The sequence below is a fragment of the Nesoenas mayeri genome (assembly GCF_963082525.1).
Source record: "Nesoenas mayeri genome assembly, chromosome: 3".
NCBI lineage: Eukaryota > Metazoa > Chordata > Aves > Columbiformes > Columbidae > Nesoenas > Nesoenas mayeri.
The window spans coordinates 2,303,015-2,321,780 of record NC_137544.1 but is presented as its reverse complement, the minus strand read 5'-3'; the positions used below and the strand labels follow the sequence as shown (position 1 = coordinate 2,321,780).

Genomic DNA, 18,766 nt, shown 5'->3' with positions numbered 1-18,766 from the left:
GGTTTATTTTACAATTATTTGTAATTATTTGGCTCCAAAGAAGGTCCCTGGGATAACACGGTGTCTCTTGCAGTTGAGGGTTTCAAATACCTCATCTCTCAGTGCTTCACCTCCATCCTTTCTCAGCTTTCTGAAACTCCACTCTATGCTTTACACGAAAGCCGAGTGCGAGGGGACAGAAAAGCTCACGACCCACCTTCCATTAGTAGATCTGGGATCACGAGCCAGACACGCAAATCACTGTTTGCTGTGAAATGAGAGAAGGACATCTGAGGAGGGAAAACCTTCCACTCAGGGTTTGGATATGAGAATCCAAATTGTGGTGGTTATTGTGGTATTTGTTCAATTAAATTGGCAATACGCAAAGGAGTAGTGATCTGACAGATGTCATGGTTCTTCTTCAAAAGTACTTAAAAAACTTTAAAAGTACTTAAAAGGGGCCAATAAGAAAGATGGGGACAGACTTTTGAGCAGGGCCTGTTGCGATAGGACAAAGGGTGATGGTTTTAAACTAAAGGAGGGAGATTCAGGATGGACATGAGGAGGAAATGGAGCTGAGGGTGGTGAGAGCCTGTCCCAGGTTGGGCAGAGAGGAGGTGGCTGAACCATCCCTGGAGACATCCCAGGCCAGGCTGGACGGGGCTCTGAGCAACCTGAGCTGGTGCAGATGTCCCTGCTCATGGCAGGGGTGGCACTGGGGGAGCTGGGAAGGTCCCTTCCCACCCAAAATGTTCTGTGATTCTATGATTCTCTAGTGACAGCACCAAAACACTCACCTAACAACAAAAAGACGTTCTCAAAAACTCTTTTCTCAGCCTTCGTTGTACTTGTTGAACCTTCAAGCTCTTGCTTCTGGCAGCCCACCTCAACTCTGAACTTCATCTCTCCCTCTTCTTCCTCTCTAAATACCCCTTGGGCTGCTACAGTGGTAATTTTAGAAGCAAAAAGGTTATTGGAATAAACAGCTTTCTCTTGTAAAGCTCAGGGTAACGATATAACACACTGTTGAACTTACTGGCACGCTCCAAGCCAACACGGCTGCGTTTTAACAAACCAGCAGTGTCAATCCTCCCCTGGTATCGCAGGGCAGCTGTTCAGTTTATGAACGTGCCAACAACTCAAAGATCTTTGGATGGAAAGAAACTGCTGTTTAGCCTGAAGAACAGAAGGCTGAGGGGAGAGTTTATCGCTGTCAACAACTCCCTGAAAGGAGGTTGTAGCATGGAGGGTGTTGGTCTCTTCTCCCAAGAGGAAACGGCCTCAAGTTGAGCCAGGGGAGGTTGAGGTTGGACCTGGGGAACAATTTCTTCCCCAAAGGGCTGTGGGGCATTGGAACAGGCTGCCCAGGGCAGTGCTGGAGTCACCATCCCTAGAGATGTTTAAAAGGTGTTTAGATGAGGTTCTTAGGTGCATGGTTTAGTGCTAGAGTTGGTTAGGTTACGGTTGGACTCGATGATCCTGAGTGTCTCTTCCAAACAAAATGATTCTGTGATTTTCAAGGTCAGGCCTATACAATGGAATCTGAAGGGGCAATATTCCTAAACCATGATAACCCGGTGCCTGAGAGTGCAGCACCAATTAAGTGGTGGAACAAGAGGGTTAGATACACAAAGCTGAGACCCAGGAGCTCGGCGCTGGAGAAGCACAGCTCCGAATCACTTCAGTACAACACGGAGATGCCATTTCTAACCAGCCCTCGCTGCTCAAAAAGAGAACATGTAAACAGACGCTGAGTTAAAGGGATCACTGATCTGCGCCAGCTTTCCTCTCCTGGGCCTGTTTTGGGTATCGCAGGGAAGCTGGCGCTGCACACACCGGGCAGAGACGCAGAAGGTGGGAGCGCTGCCCGTGGCTGCTCGGGATGATGTGTTTTCAGAGCAGCAGAGCGAAAACAGGCCAGGATTACCCTGTTCCTGTACTTGAACCACAGAAATACTGTGTAATACAGCCCATACAGATGAAGGAGAAAAAATAGACCAGCTCACAGAGGAACACTGGAAAGTCTGACCTTATTTTGGCAAAATATTCAGTGTCCCTGCCTCACTTTCCCAGCTGAACTATGCAGGCAGAGCACTTACCACAGATGTGTGGTTAGATGTGTTGGGCCAGGTACGATCTCGGCGCGTTGTCCTCCTTGGAAGAATCATAGAATAGTTTGGGTTGAAGGGACCATTAAAGCTCCCTCAGTGCCCCCCCTGCCATGAGCAGGGACATCTGCACCAGCTCAGGCTGCTCAGAGCCCCGTCCAGCCTGGCCTGGGATGTCTCCAGGGATGGTTCAGCCACCACCTCTCTGGCCAACCTGGGCCAGGCTCTCACCACCCTCAGCACAAACAATTTCTGCATCATGTCCGGCCTGAATCTCCCCTCTTTTAGTTAGAGCCAAACAAGAGCCTGGAACAACCATGCAAGAGCCTGAGAAAGATGCACAACCTGCAACTCCCTGACCTTATTAAAAAAAAGACAAGTAACCCCCCAAAAGTTCTAAAGTACCGAAGCTCACATCTCTCAGGCCTTGACTCTTGAGACGACTCCACTAGCTCATTCACGCACTTCTAATTTCATTGGAAAAGACACGTTTTCAGTCCCCGGGTCCGCACTGAGAAGTCTGGCAGCAAATGGACTGAGAGCCAAGGGATGGATCTGAGAAGGGCTGTCACATCTCATCTGCAAGACGGAGAGTGTGTACAAGTCAGCGTGGCAGTTTAGGAGCACCCTTGAGACACCCTCTTTGTGCCAAGCCATCAGCTTGGTGCAACACCAGGTCACCAGCGTCAAAGGGACGGAAACACAGCGATATTCACCCCAGAAATACAGAAATGCATACCGGAGAGTCAGAGCATCTCCAGTGGAAGAAGAACGTGCTGGAAACCCAAGGGATGCAGACCCAGGGGATTACTGGAAATATCTTCTTTCTGTTCACGAAGCGAGACAGAGCTTATCTCGCCACACTTTGCTCTTTGGCTGATAGCCCGGCTGCTTTAATTAACAGAGACTTTTGTCAGTGCAAATCCCCAGTATTGTTGTGCAATTACTTCTTCTTGCAGGTTTCTTCTCTCTCTGCTCGGTATCTGTCAAACAGGATTTCCAGTACAGCAGTAAAACAAAATGCCTGGCAGAGCAGGTGTGATTATTCTTAAATTAGTTAAAAATGGTCTCTCCGACTCTTTGGAATACATTACATTTAACGTCAATGGTGTTCAGCACTTAAAAGTCGCTGTGTCCCATGCTAGAAGAGCTTTAGCGCAGGCATTCACATCTGGGGGCTGAAGGCATCAAAATGAGCATTACATCTCAACTAACAGAGGAAGAAATTGGGGTCAGACTATTAACTTACTGAGCAGCTACTAAAAAAGCTGGTATATAAACTTGGTATATAAGAACAGCCAAGAAGTCACTGAGTTTGCAGGTAGGTTATTTTTTTGATGGGAAGAGGACAGAGGATTTATTAATGCTGACGTGGCTGCGAGCAGCAAATATAAAGAGCACTCGGGTGCGTGAACCCAGCTTCTGGCTGCCGGGTTTATTGCAGACTAGGAGCTTTGTGGCGACCTCGGAGATGAGAAGGCTGAGACCTCACCGGGGAAGTTCTGATGGGTCTGGATGAAATGAAAACAGCTTTCTGTCCTCAAATCCATTACGGGATGAGAGGAAACGGCCTCAAGTTGCGCCAGGGGAGGTTGAGGTTGGATGTGGGGAACAATTTCTTCCCCAAAGGGCTGTGGGGCATTGGAACAGGCTGCCCAGGGCAGTGCTGGAGTCACCATCCCTGGAGGGTTGGACAGACGGATATGAGGTTCTCAGGACATGGGGCAGTGCAGGGCTGGGGGAACAGTTGGACTCGATGATCTTGAAGGTCTCTTCCAATAAAAATTATCCTGTCATTCTATGATCTAAAGATGAGAGCTCTTTTATGTAATGTTAGAAGAAGAGAACAAGCAAACCCCACACCCTGATTCCCTAACTGGCATTTAGCTGTTGTTGTTCCATGAGTACAGCTCATCGAGAAAAGCAATTTCCACAGGCTCAAATATCAGAGAATAAGGTCAGGACATTAAGCTGAGTGTGGTCAAATAAAGAGGAGAGGCATTTTCGCCAAACACACAATCTCACCCCAGCAAGCAGTAAATGCCTTTTCATTCAACACGACCGAGCCAGTTGATGACAAAACAGGATAAAAACCCCAGACGGGCTTCTGAAGATCTTCCCTTCGCTCGTAGGCTTCAATTGCTGCATCTTAATTGCTGGAACCCTTGGTTGAATCCTACTTCACCTGGTCCAGGTCTCACCATCCAGAGGAGCAGAGGGCAGCAGCAAGAGGAAAACAACCCTCATGCTCTCCAAGCCGTGGGCTTTGCGGTGGCCCACATCACATTCTTCAGACCTTGGCTTGCCCTGAGCCTTTGGTTACCCAGTGATCTATTTAAACTTCTGCCACTTGTCAGTTAAAACGTAAAACAAGATCAAGGGGGAACAAACGCTTCCATCAAGAGGTGGTTAACACATTACAAATACATGGTCAGGATGAATCCAGGCTGCCATAACCACCTCCCACAACCACAGCAAGGGTCGGGAATTAAGGACCAGCATGTGTTAGAAATTATAGAATTCACATTAATGAGGCATAATTAAAAACAATTCCTTCTATAAATGTCTGATAAAATCAACCTAATTATTACCAGTGTTTTGAAGCCAATTGGCTTTGTCACTTGTATTCGGAGCAAGAGGGGAAAGAGCCTTATTGCAAAGAATTATCTAGTTTACAGCCGCTATATTCCCCAGAAAAGCGCTTTTCTGGTTCCCTCTCAGCTCTCTTCTTGCACAGTGAAGGACGGGCTGTCCCTCATTGTTGAGATAACGCAGGTTCCCACCAGCCTGGGCAGCTCAGGAGATCAAAATGATGCTCAGTCCCTTCACATGGAAGCTGCAAACTGAACCTCCCTGCCCAGAATGTTTTGAATGTTCAATGTCAAGACCAAAACCCATTTCCCTTTCCTTCCCGAACCTCAAAAAACCCCAGAGTTCAATTCCGATAAGCACGTAGAAACCTGAAGACTTCGCTAAACTATTTTGATCCGAAGGTGTTATCTGGGAAGCCTAAGAACGGCTTCACCACATTTCCCATCTTTCTGCTGCTAGTAAATCTGGAAATAGGTGAAAATAGCATTTCTGTGAGCTTATAAGATGTACAAGTGAATGCTTTAGTGACCAGGCGTGACTTTCTGCTCTCCGTGCCTCAGTTTCCCCTCTATCTTCTTAGCAAGATGCCCTTACTCCCTGCTTATGGTCTTTTTGCCAATATCAGGAGAAGGGAAATATTCCCCAGCTTTCTTTGCAGGGCTAACACAGATTTACATTAATTAACTTTTAATGAAGTGACTTGAAACTCCTGCTTTTTCCCCTGATTTCCTCATGCTCTCCAAAATGGCATCTCCTCACCGTCACCAGGAAAGAAAAGAAGCTCCATCTTTTCTGGGTATTTGTAGTTAATCAGTATGGATTTCAGGGACCCAGCAGTCAGGACAACAGGAAAACAAAGTGCAGCCCTTGGTTCTGACTCCAGCCACTCCATCACCTTCCTGCTTATCGATCGCATTTACGGGAGATGAACCTGCTCCTCTTTTGGAGAGGGGAGCGCTCCGTATGCGCAGCACGGCAGGGAGATCCGTCACGCTTTATCGCTAACCGCAGACTTTGATTTCAAGAAAAATTGAAGAAAAAGCATCCACCAGCTCGATAAGGGAGAGCAGCGTCCACTTTCTCACCACATACAGGCAGGAGCTGTGGGGAAAAGGGGTAAGAGAGTGTCCAGGAAGTCGATAATCTTGTGGCTGCTGTGCTGCCCCATCGCCAGCCCACCGCTCCGCTTGGGAATAAGTCACCGTCTTCTCTTTGAGAGCTGCAATATCTTTGTTCATCGATCCCCCGGAGCTTGGGGAGGCACCTGTGAGCTACACCGGACACGTAAGAACAAGCAGAGTGATTAAAACCTCTCCCTTGCTCCTCTTGTCCTTCTCTAACCATGTAGCCAAGCGTCACCTTCCTCTTTATAACCTTCCCGTGTCCTTCAGTCGCCTCCCTGATGTCCCAACGCCCTGCAAGGTCCCTGCTGTTGCGGTAAACTTTAACAACATGTATTTTCTTTTATCCTATCTATTTAACACCCACAAGCCAATGCCAAATTCACGACCGCAGTGACTACAGCTCCCCGTGCCTCAGGGCCCATCCATTCCTTGTGGTACGGCGTCAGGTTACGGCTGCTCCGGGAGACAAGGCTGACTTCACTTCACGAATCAAACAACCTGTACAGAATGCACAATCAAATGGTTTTGCACGGCAAAACCACTTCACCAAGATGGTTAAAAGCATGGGAAGAAAGGAAACGCAGACACCCGGGCTCTGGGACTTTATCAAAGGGGTGTAGCTTGAAGTGGATGTCACCACACAGTGCCATATGGACTAAGTAAGATCTGCAGTAACAGCGTCACCAAAAATGAGAAGAAGGTGAAACAGAAGCGTTCCCCCCACCACTTGTTTCCCAGTATAGAATAATTTGGGGACACTACATATTCTCTTGTTATTTAAACAGGCACACGCAGACCACCACGCAAAGCCTAAAAGCAGCAGAAATCCAGCCCTGGAAAAACAATGTGGTATTTTGATTTTGCTGCTGCACTGACACCGGTGCCAAGTCCTATCGTGCCGCTTTTGTCCCTTGGCTGTTGTAACAGAGTCTGCTCCACTTTAAAGATGCACGGACAGCTTTTGTGGTGATGGTTTAAAGGCTTCAACCCTGGGGGACTGGCCCCTGGGGCATTTTCAGGCTTTTATGTGCAAGAAAAACCATTGGATTATATACATTGCAGTGTACAAGGGTGCTTCCCTTCCTTGTTTTTCCTTTTTAATGCCTTCTTTCTGGTCGTCGACCCCGTTAGCCGCATCCTAAGCCAAGGGAATTGGGAGAGGCTATGGTCCCATTTTGTCTACGGAAAAGCTACGACAAAGCAGCACCAAGAGAATTAAGCGCTGGTTTTAGGCAGCAGCAGCGGAGCATTGCAAGACTGCTTGAGTTAATATTCAGAGCGCAAATCCCTAAGAAGTCGGCGCTGCTTGTTAAATCATCAGCGTACATTCACGCATCGCTGCACTTTTGCTTTTAGGCCCCGCAGTGACAAGCATCTGGATTTTAGCATTGCAGGTAAACTAAGCAGCAAATTTGTTCTTTCCTCTTCTGCTATCGAATGGTAAAAATATAAACGGAGACGGCAAAACTTGCAGGGATTTGAGATCCGATCCGGCCCTCCAGCAGCACCGTGGGCTGCGGGCAGCAGGTGGTGCTGCGTACCCGACAGTGGCGCACAGACAGTTTTGGGCAATATCACCCTGACTTATAGAATTGCTCTCATCCAGAAATCTTCTAACTCGTCATACGCTGTCGGTAAAGCTGGTGCGCTGGATGGGGCTCATTTAACCCCTAGATGGTGCAAATCTCTTGTGTAAAGTGACTCGGTGCTAAGAAACAAGGTGATTTTCTCAGCTGATTTTGTCATGGAAAGTAGAGCCTGAATTGTTCCTTCTGGAAGCAAAGCTGGAGCTCCCCAGGACCGGAATGTTAAGCTGGGTTCCTCCTGATTCTGTAACAAGGTGGCAAGTGCTGGGTGTGAAGCTCAGTCTCACCAAGGAGCTTCAGTGGGTGAGCTGGCCCAGCAAAACCCAAGTCATGTCACCAAGAAGGGTCAGGTACGTCCTCAAGTACCTGGTTGAGTCAGGACTTGAGCTGGTATTTATGTAAAGCTCCCAGGAAGCAAAATGGTAGATTGAAACAGTGGTGTGATCAGTGTGGAGAGTTTGATTCCCCCATTTAACTGATGGTTCCCTTGAGGACCTCACCATGGATCACATACACCAGTTTAGCTCGAGTTACTGGTGACTGTGTGAGCTGTTAGTTTGCAAGGCCGGCTCTGCTCTTATCACAAAACCAAATGTGATGTTGAAGGAGAAGCAGAGAAACTTGTGCTTCCCCCACGTCTTGCTACACATTGATGTGACAGTCTGGGCAGCGTCTGCTCCTCCTCTTCTGAGCCAGAAGCATCACCCAGGGACCCCCTTGTGCTCCTTAAAATGGAGACACCAAAGAACCTTTAAGGATTTTTGGTAGAAAGAGCATGCAAACCTAAGACATCCATCCTCCAGCAGCGAGCTCAGCACAGACGCTGCCCGAACAGAAGGGAAAGCGGTGACGGCATTTCCCCCCGTCTGCTCCGGATTAACCAGCGGCGTTTGAAGGGACACGGTGAGCAGCCAAACGGGTCTGCAGATGCGGCAACGCTCCCGGATTCGACATTTTCCAAACATTATTCCATTTGAAACAAGCAGCTAAATTGAATGAGGTTTCCCAGCCGGCCACCAAGCCCGCAGAAAAGGACGTTATGCCGCTGGAACTGGCTGCAGAGATCAAAGTCAGCTCCTTATTCTGTAACAAAGCTGAAGGAAGGGATTAGTCAGTGCCCAAAGCCACAGGAGCTGGCGCTGGCAGCCAACCCAGCTAAATTGCTCAAAAATACCTACAAGCACACACCACCTAACCCCGGAGGAAAAGGAGACAGCAAAGTGCTGCAGGGAATTTCAGCCACCGTAGGACCCGCACGCACACAGAAAAGAGAGGAATTGCAAATTCAAACTGCAATTCCTTAGAACACGAGCAGAGGTTGTGAAAATATTGGGTTTGGGCTGAATAAGGTTTAGCCCCAAATGTGGGAAGCGTTTTCCCAGCTCACCTGGGTCCACGCTCCATGTGGCACCGGCAGCTCATGCGAAACCATTTGGCTTCCAAAATAACCCAACCGAAATCCGGTCATTACTGGGCAAGTGGGAACGATGGCTCAAAACAAAGTGAAGCTACGACACAACTGGGTGGTCCTGATCCAACCCGCCAACCCCCAGCAATACAACCTGATGTCAGGTCAGCACAAAATCTCAATTATCAGCTAACGAGGACACATCTCACTCTTCCTTTGCTCCAGGCCCAGGTGGTGTCACCCCCAGGCCACACGTCAAAGGGATGGATTTGAGATTGGGAACGCCAGTGGCCATGCTGAGCTGCATGTGAAGGGCTCAGGACAGGGAACAATAAAGAGAAATAAAGGCAACGTTGCTTGGAAATCACTGCTCGAGGTTCAAACACCCTTGTGAACAGATGAAGCATCTGTCCTCATGAAGCTCTTTGTTTTCCACAAACGTTTTTCTCCTCTGGCAAGCAGAGATCGCTGCGCTGGCAACACAGTGTGGAGCCTTCATGGTTTGAAAGCAGCGGTTCCTCTCTCTGGCTGGCAAAACCTCGACTTCAAACAAGATACTTTCACCCTACACAACTGAGGACATGGGAAAAAAGTGTTAGAAATGCATCTTTGTGCAGTGTAAGAGAGACTGACCCGAAGATGCTGGAGTTGGATGGCAGAGGGTGCATACGACAGGCTGAGAATTCTACATATTTGAGATCGTAACCAAATCCAGGCTCATCCTAAGCTCAGTTTTCTCTTTCCTGGTCTCCTCCCGTGTCCAGGGAATGACCCACAGGCCAAGAAACGTGGGTAGCAGGGGAGATAAACTCCTGCTGAATGCACCGTTTGCTTCCCTGGCTCCGACTGCAACTCCTGAGGGGCTTTAAGGCAGTTTCGGAATGGGAAATGGATAATTTAATTGCCGCATTAGAGGATCTGTGGCTGTTTTGAGTGCAAGCTGCTTCAGAGCTTAATCACCTCGCTGCTCTGGGCTTTGTGTTCTCCCCACCGAACCGAGGGCATGTGCAGCACCGGCAGCCTTCTGAAATATATATTAAATACATTAAAACAAACTCTCTTCAGGTAACTCTGGCTGTTCAAGCTCAACTCATGCTTTGACATTTCTAGCATTAAAACCTGAGCAGGAACAGAGAAATTAACCCCATCCCCCTGCCCCAAGCCATGTCCTGCTCACAGCTGCATGGAAGACGGACGGTGAATTAGCCCTGGAGGATCTGAAGAGCTGCTAAAACCGCGTGTTGGGTTTATTCAGCATCTGGACCGGGCTTTACAGCGCAAGTTTGCTGAGGATTTGCAAGCAAGTGCCCTGTAGCAGCCCAAAAGCAGTAGCACATCAGCGCCGAGCACATGGCAACGCACAGCAGGATCGGAATCTTCCTGGGTGCATCTTATCACCGCTGGCGTGGGCTGGATGTGTGGTTGCCTGAGTGTTTTGTTTCATTTGTTTCCCTTCACGCTGATTCGGGCGGATGAAAACGCTGTCAAGGAATGGCAAAGCAAAGCAAAGAGCGAGGTCTCTCCTGTCGTCGCCTGGACGCTATTTAGAAATCCTGGGCACAGAGATGCTGAAAGGGGAAGCTGAAGTCTCTACGCTGAGATCACGCCAGATCTCCTCCTTAATGACTCCCTTGTTATTCTACCACTGGAAATCTTTCCAAGATGAACGTGCATCCGCGCGGAGCGCAGGAGCAGCGGCCAAGTGTCACCACCTCAAACGCCAGTGCCGTCTTTTCCACCTGCTCAGAGCAGAGATTTCATCCAAATTCCTTATCCTTTTCTTCCCTGGAAGGATGGAAATAGTGGCAGCACTAGCTGGTGAGGTGCGAGCTGTGCCGTGTCCAGGAGGGCTCTCACCCCCGCCCCAAGGAGTGCAGCTCAACTGCTGCCAGGTGGCACAGGCAGCTTTAAAATACAGGATCAAAGGTTGGTTGGGTTGGAGTGACCTCTGGAGATCCCCCAGTCCAACCCAGCTGCTCACGCAGGGTCACAGAGCAGATCACACAGGTGGGTCCAGGCGAGTTTGAATGTCTCAGAGCAGGAGACTCCACACCCGCTCTGGGCAGCCTGGGCCAGGCTCTGGCACCTCCCAGCAAACAAGTTGCTGCTCATGTTCACATGGAGCCTCCTGTGTTTCAGTCTGTGCCCGTTGCCCCTCACCCTGGCGTTGGGCACCACTGAGCAGAGTCTGGTCCATCCTCTGACAGCCACCCTGACATATTGATCCCATTGATCACATCCCTCTCAGCTTCTCCAGCTCAACAGCCCCAGCTCTCTCAGTCTCCTCATCACAAAGATGCTCCAGACCCCTCAGCATCTTTGTGTCCCTCCCTGGACTCTCTCCAGTAATTCCTTGTCCTTCTTCACCTGGGGAGCCCAGCACTGGACCCACAACTGCAGATGGGGCCTCCCCAGGGCAGAGCAGAGGGGGAGGAACAACCTCCCTGACCTGCTGCTCACACTCTTCCTCATGCACCCCAGATCCCATTGGCCTCTTGGCCACAGGGCACATTGGTGACTCACGGTCACCCTGTTGTCCCCCACAACTCCCAGGTCCTTCTCTGCAGAGCTGCTTTCCAGCAGCTCAACCCCAACCTGTGCTGGTGCCTGGGGTTGTTCCTCCCCAGCTGCAGGACCCTAGTGTTGGGCACCACTGAGCAGAGTCTGGTCCATCCTCTGACACCCACCCTGAGATATTGAATCCCATTGATCACATCCCTCTCAGCTTCTCTTCTCCAGCTCAACAGCCCCAGCTCTCTCAGCCTTTCCTCTTAAGAAAGATGCTCCAGATTTTGAGTATCCTTGAGTAAACTGCAATTTTGCCAGACACCGCAGAGATATCTTGAAGGATGAATAAATGCTGCAGGGAAGAGCTCAGAAGTTAAGCAGCACTTGCAATGTCACTGTTGGTGCTGGTGGAGTCCTGGTCTCCAGGTCCCAACGCAGCGCTAGAGATAAAAACCCTTGCAGAAAGCAAGTTTTTAAGCTTGCGCAAACAAGACTTCCCATCTTTGTTTTTCTGCCACGACACTATTTAATATGAGATGGGAGCAACTTGTACAGCTCAACTCCAGCACAAAGGCACTTTAAATTAGAGGGTAACCTACCCACATCTGTTCCAGGGGCAGCCTTGAATGACTACGCACACAACTTCACGTTAAATTACATTTTCACCCAGTCACTTCAGGCTTGGTGCAGAGCCAGAATATTCGAACAAAGACTCCCGAGCACCTAAGGAACTTCACTGGTTTTTTTAGTAAATTGTGCCATCACAAGAAATCTACATCTAAGTACAAGTTTTTTAAAAAATCAAATCTACTCCATAGCACTGTTTATCTCATTATCCGTGAAAGATTCAAAGACCCAACACAGCTTCAAGCTTTGCTCCTGATTAACTCCAGCCCACCAGGGAAAAGAAACCACAGAACCTGCTTTGGGAAACCAAATCACATCCAGAGAGCGCAGTTTGCAAGTGAAGTTTGGAGGAACGGGTCGCTGAACTCACTACGCGTGCAGCAAGGAGCCTCATGCTCCTCTGAGCACAAAGCTAAAGCCTAGGCCTAAGTCCCACAAAGGTGCTGCCAAGCTCTGTGCTTTGGGACTTAGGACAATTCTTTGCACTCCAAAGTTACTGGGATGTATTTTTACATAGAGATACAGTCCTGCTTCAAGATCTGAGAGAATTTGATATTCCCCGTCAAACCCCATTTTTTTTCCATACAGAAATTAAATGTACAGCTCTGTTGTTTCTCTCAACATCGGCGGTTGTAAGGGTTGGTGTTTCTCGCTTCTTACCCTGGTGACCACATCCCACGTCTCAATCAGCGAAGCTCAAACGGAGCCTCAAGCTCTGCTCCCCAGGTCCTTGCTGCCCTTTTCCACAGCGGATCTGTCACTGTTTGATGAACTCAGGTAAATGTTTATATCATTACCACACTAAACCATCCATACAGATGAATACTGCAGACTCCCAATGTGGTTTAAACATGGACGTGGACTTAGCAAGCAGCAGAGAAAATAAAAGGCATTAATGTCCATCAACAGAAACATATTTTTCGTTCACAAATAACACCATTAGCGACTCCAAGGAGAACAATCCCCACTCCTCGTCTCCGAAGGAATACACGGTTTTTCAGCAAAACACAATGTGAGGATTTTGCAGAACTCGGGCATTCAACAGGACTAATGCGAAAGATTATTTTGCAATTATCCAAGTAATTTTCTCTCCTCATTGTCCCTGGACCAGACGGGTTTTTCAATGTGAGCAGAAGGATTTATTCATCACAATAATAATAAAATGAAATATTAAATCAATGAATCTCTTTGCGTGAAGCATAAAGCTCACATTGTTATTAAGCTTAGTAGCATCCTGTCACATAAACCACATGCAGCTTGTGTACTTAAGCACCGTCTCCCTCTTTTCTTTTCCTCTTCCCTAATTTGTAAGACATTATCCTTCCATTTGTCCTCTAAACACGAAGGGATTCAGACAAGAGCGCTGCTTTTTGTTAGTGGCTCTGTGCTCATGGGAGCACCTGGAGATTTACATTTAATATTGATTGCTAACAATGGCCAGTGCAGAAAGTTCTGCTGGAATGACAGAGAAGTCCTAAAAGAAATAAATACATATGCAAGTAATAGTTTAGGGAGAATTAACTACAAGCAACACTGCCAATACGCAAGCAAGGAGCTGGGCATGGAAAGGAACACTGTCAATTTTGAAGGTGTCACTCAGTTTGGCTGGAAAAAAAGAAGATCAACCCAATCCTAAGCAAAACTCAATGACAACCTTTGGAGCATGGAAGCTGTCACGGGCACAGTATCACAGTATCACAGTATGTTTGGGATTGGAAGGGACCTCAAAAGATCATCCAGTCCAATCCCCCTGCTGGAGCAGGAACGCCCAGGTGAGGTCGCACAGGAACATGTCCAGGTGGGTTTTGAATGTCTGCAGAGAAGGAGACTCCACAACCCCCCTGGGCAGCCTGTTCCAGGCTCTGCCACCCTCACTGAGAAGAAGTTTTTTCTCAAATTTAAGCGGAACCTCTTGTGTTCCAGCTTGATCCCATTACCCCTTGTCCTATCATTGTTTGCCACCGAGAAGAGCCTGGCTCCATCCTCGTGGCACTCACCCTTTATATATTTATAAACATTAATAAGGTCACCCCTCAGACTCCTCTGCTCCAAACTAAAGAGCCCCAGCTCCCTCAGCCTTTCCTCACACAGGAGATGCTCCACTCCCTTCAGCATCTTTGTTGCCCTACGCTGGACCCTCTCCAGCAGTTCCCTGTCCTGCTGGAACTGAGGGGCCCAGAACTGGACACAATATTCCAGATGTGGTCTCACCAGGGCAGAGCAGAGGGGCAGGAAAACCTCTCTCGATCTACTAACCACTCCCCTTTTAATACACCCCAGGATGCCATTGGCCTTCCTGGCCACAAGGGCCCAGTGCTGGCTCATGGTCATCCTGTTGTCCACCAGGACCCCCAGGTCCCTTTCCCCTACACTGCTCTCTAATGTGTAATTTCCCAACCTATACTGGAACCTGGGGTTGTTCCTCACCCAGATGCAGGACTCTACACTTGCCCTTGCTAAATTTCATCAGGTTATTCCCTGCCCAACTCTCCAGCCTGTCCAAGTCTCTGATGGCAGCACAGCTTCCAGTGTCACCACTCCTCCCAGCTTGGTGTCATCAGCAAACTTGCTGATAGTACACTCTATTCCCTCGTCTAAATCATTAATGAATATATTGAATAATACTGGCCCCAGCACTGCCCCCTGAGGCACTGCACTAGATACTGGCCTCCAACTAGACTCCGCACCATTGACTACCACTCTCTGGCTTCTCTCCTTGAGCCAGTTTGCAACCCACCTCACTACTCTATTGTCTAGACCACACCTCCTCAACTTAGCTGTGAGGATGCTGTGGGAGACTGTGTCAAAGGCTTTACTGAAGTCAAGGTAAACCACATCCACCGCTCTGCCATCATCCATCTATCTTGTTACATTCTCATAAAAGGCTATGAGGTTGGTCAAGCATGACTTACCCTTGGTGAAGCCATGCTGACTGCCCCTAATAACCCTCTTATCCTTGATATGCCTTGAGATGGCACCAAGGATAAGCCGTTCCATTACTTTCCCAGGGACAGAGGTGAGGCTGACGGGTCTATAATTACCCGGGTCCTCCTTCTTGCCCTTTTTGAAGACTGGAGTGACATTTGCTTTCCTCCAGTCCTCAGGCACCTCTCCCGTTTCCCAAGACTTGGCAAAGATGATGGAGAGCGGTCCAGCAATGACCTCAGCCAGCTCCCTCAGCACCCGCGGATGCATCCCATCTGGAAGGCACATTTGCCTTCATTGGTTTTCCCCTGTTTTCTTCTTTCCCATCCTTCACAATGTAAAGCAATAAATGGCTCCTAAGGCCCTTGCAGTGGATCCCTCTTTTGTTTTTATAAAAGATTTATTTTGTGAAGTGCAGAAACAGTCACTACTTAGGTATTTATAAGGTCCTCAAAGTGCGACACTTAAAGAGCCTGAGTAAGATTTTCCATCAGCAAGAAGCTTTAAGCCTTGAGATCCATATTAGGCTCCTTAAAAACCATGACCATTTCATGGCACCTCTAAAGATCCCATTATTTCATAACCGAATGGATCCTCCCATGACAGCAAATCATTTTGTGTAAGCTCAGAGGTCGCAGAGCACAGGCTCGGAACGCCGGCCTCCCTTTAAAGGTGATGGAGAGGACCCGGCGTTCCTGGAGCACCAGCCACCGTATTCTCACGCAAACACCTAAAACAGGTCAGATGAGTCGCACCTGTCGTCTCCCTGTTCTTCTTCATTCATAAAGCATCCAGATCAGGTACAGACATCTACAGCCACATGAGAGAAACGCTGTCCTAGGTGACTTAAGCTAAGCTGACGCGCTTCAATTTTAGCACACAAATCCCACCGGAAAGCAAGACCAAAGTAGCTACATCTTTCTTACCATGATTGGGACGCCAATGTCTGGCCACAAGAGATCCTCAGAGGGCAGCTTGGGAGAGTTCCACACTACCACAACCTTATTTAAGTACGGGAGACCATTGAGCCTTTCTAGGGAGTTCATCAACACTTCCTCCCGCTCGTAAGTCAACATCACTACCGTGAACTGCTCGCGGGGGACGTTGCCACCCAAAGCGGCCTGGAACTCCTTCCCAGAGCCGCCGGCTCCTCCACCAATTGGTCGAAATCCAGTCCCAGACCCCAAAAATTTCGCTTCCGATGGTAAAACAGGGTCAAAGGGAGTGTAGGGGAAGAGGTGAAAAGGTCCCGGAGCAGAATTCCAATTCCTGTAGATGTCCATTGCCGTGAGGGTGAAATTGCGGAGATATTTGGGAGATGCATAGGGTGGTTCTGTTTCCACAGGCCCCAAGTCCAGGTCACCGTTGTCTGCCATATTGGGGTCTGTACCAGCAGCTTTGCCAGACCGGTGGGGAATCTCCACAGCCGTTTCTTCCCGGATGGGAGCAGCCGGGATTTGGATTCGAGTCCTTATGATAGCTAAGACTGTGCTGAACACGTTGTCAGAGGTGGAGAAGTAGGTCTCCCACAAGAAGCGGCCTTGCCTCCTCATGGCAAGGAGATCGTTGTCAGAAATGCTTCTCAGAAGAAAGTGCACTTCTGTGATACGTGGCTTTGGTATGATTAAGGCTGCCTCGTTCCACCGGATCACATCGTGGTAGGGTAGTTGAACTTGCTCTCCGAGAACTACCGGGATGGCTCCGACTTCCAGAGCCTCAAACAGTCTCATGGCACACCCGGCGGAGATCACCAAATGGGTGTCTCCTGGGGTGATTATCAGTGCAAAAGTAGATAGCTTCAGTAGCTCTAGTCTGTCATCCCTTTCTCCACACAGAGCCCACTCAGTGGGCAGACTCGCCTTAGGCTGGTTCTTACAGGTGAACTCCACCAAAACAAAGTCCAGCTTGCTGTCCTGAACAGCCTTCAAGGTGGTGATGATCCGATCGTCGTAGTCGGCTGGGGCGTTGCCTTCTATCTCCTCTTCGAAAGAGCGAACCTCTTGCAAGCTCGATCTGAGAGACTCGATCTTCTCCCCCTGGAAACTAAACAGATATTTACGCTTGACTGGCACCTGGGGTGGGATTTCTAGGAAATTGGGTTCAGACATAGCGTGGACCAGAGGCGATACCACGATATCGAACCCCGGTCGATACTGCACATCGTAAAAGGTGGACTGGGCGATCATGGCGCGCCCCGTGCTGATGTTGTAAATGAAGTTCTGAGTTTCCGATTTCCTTGACAAATTGATGATGAGATGGTTATGTCCATCAGTCCTCCAGTACGGCAAAGAGTGCAACTGTTGCTCTAGTTCAGTAGGTTTTGGCATTACGGGCTCTTGCATTTCCCCCACTAAAATTATATACACACAAGCAATATTTGCATTTTCAGTAACATAAACATTAGTTCTGACAGTCGCCTCGAAGGCTTGTTTAATTAAAGGGTCTAAGGAACTACCAAAAGGGTAATCGTCACTGTTGTAGACATAGACTGGGAAGCCCGATGTCAACGGGCAGCGTGAGTAGTCAAAGCAGTTGTGTAGCCTGCAGTTCCGATTGGATTTTGGCAGGGGGAAGGTGACATCGTCTTTGTCTGGCAGCAGCCGGATGGGCAAGGAGAGCTTGGGCTGGTTCTGAGCCATCAGCTCTTTATAGGAATGCTCGGTCTGGCTGATGACGTTCTTCAGCTGCAGCAGATCCTGCTTGGCATTTTCGATGCTCTTCTTGCAGGCCTCGATCTTCAGGTTGAGCTTGGCGATCTCGCTGTTGAGCTCCTGCCGCTTGGCCTCCAGCTGCAGCAGCTCTTCGCTGACCGACTCGCGGATGCGGCACAGGTCCTGCACGTGCTTCACCTCGCACAGCTCGTTGCCGGTCCGAGGGCCAAAGATGCGCTTGCCGGCATCGTCCGCGTCATCGATGGTCGTTAGGTAGTAGTGGGCGATGAGGGGAAAGAAGACGAGGATGATGAAGAGGGTGAAACTAAGCCAGGTGAGCCGGATCCGACTGGACCACCTCAACACCCACGGCTGGCCTCCGTTCCCCACTCCCCCATTCCGCAACATCGTATATCCAGTCATGAGTTCCAAAGTCGCTGTGCGCCCAATCACGTTGGATCAGTAGCCATAACCAAAAGAGTTTTTATAGCGAGTCTCTCAAAAAAAAATATTATTGTGCCTGCTTAACAAGAAGCCAATAGAAGGGGAATTTCATCTTCTTCTTGTGCTGATGGCTTTTCCACAGTCGTTTTGCTGCAGGCGCAACTTTTGATCCCGTTAGACTCAATCATTGACCTCCTCACCCACCTCCAGCCCAACCCTGGTCTGCGGGCAAGCGTTGCTGGAAGTGTCACAGCGTTGTCATGGTGATTCAGAGTCTCAACCGGCAGAAGAAAAACACAATGGGATGAAGCCAAACTCTACCGCTGCTCTCAACATCCTGCATTACCATCCGATGAATATGCAGAGGCAGCAGCCGTCGTGGAGAAGGAGCCAGAAGAGACTCGTACAAATGTCAGTCTCGCTCATCGCTGCGGCGCGGCTGGTGCTCTGCCAGTCCTACAAGAGAATAATTGTATATTCAGACAACGCAAACAAAATGACTCCTTAGTGACCCTAAGATATTGCTAGTTTTTAAAAACAACGATCCTCTCTGCAAACGAGCAACCTTTGTACACGTTTGACACCTCTGGGGTTAATACCAGTAAATCTGGGAAAGCGATGGGATTCATTAGATGCGGACACACGGTTTTCTCCAGGCACTTTGCTTTTCGTTAGGGCTCCACGCTTCAGTGGCCAAAGCAGAAAAATGACAGCCCCTGCATCTGGTTCCTTAGTTCTGCCGCCGTCTTGGTGGGTAACTTTGCAGAAGCAGCTCAACATCTGCAAGCTCCTGTCTCCTTGTGTACAAAACGGT

The 18,766-nt window shown here is 48.9% G+C and overlaps 1 protein-coding gene across 1 annotated transcript in view; it reads right to left on the bottom strand.

Moving 5' to 3' along the window:
- EXTL3 (exostosin like glycosyltransferase 3) overlaps positions 1-18,766 on the bottom strand; it is a 132,201-nt gene that overhangs the window by 18,691 nt on the left and 94,744 nt on the right. The window contains exon 5 of the mRNA XM_080342118.1: positions 15,784-18,408. Within this exon, the coding sequence (XP_080198244.1) occupies positions 15,784-17,931 (2,148 nt within the window). The 5' untranslated portion in view covers positions 17,932-18,408. The remainder of the gene's footprint in view (positions 1-15,783; positions 18,409-18,766) is intronic.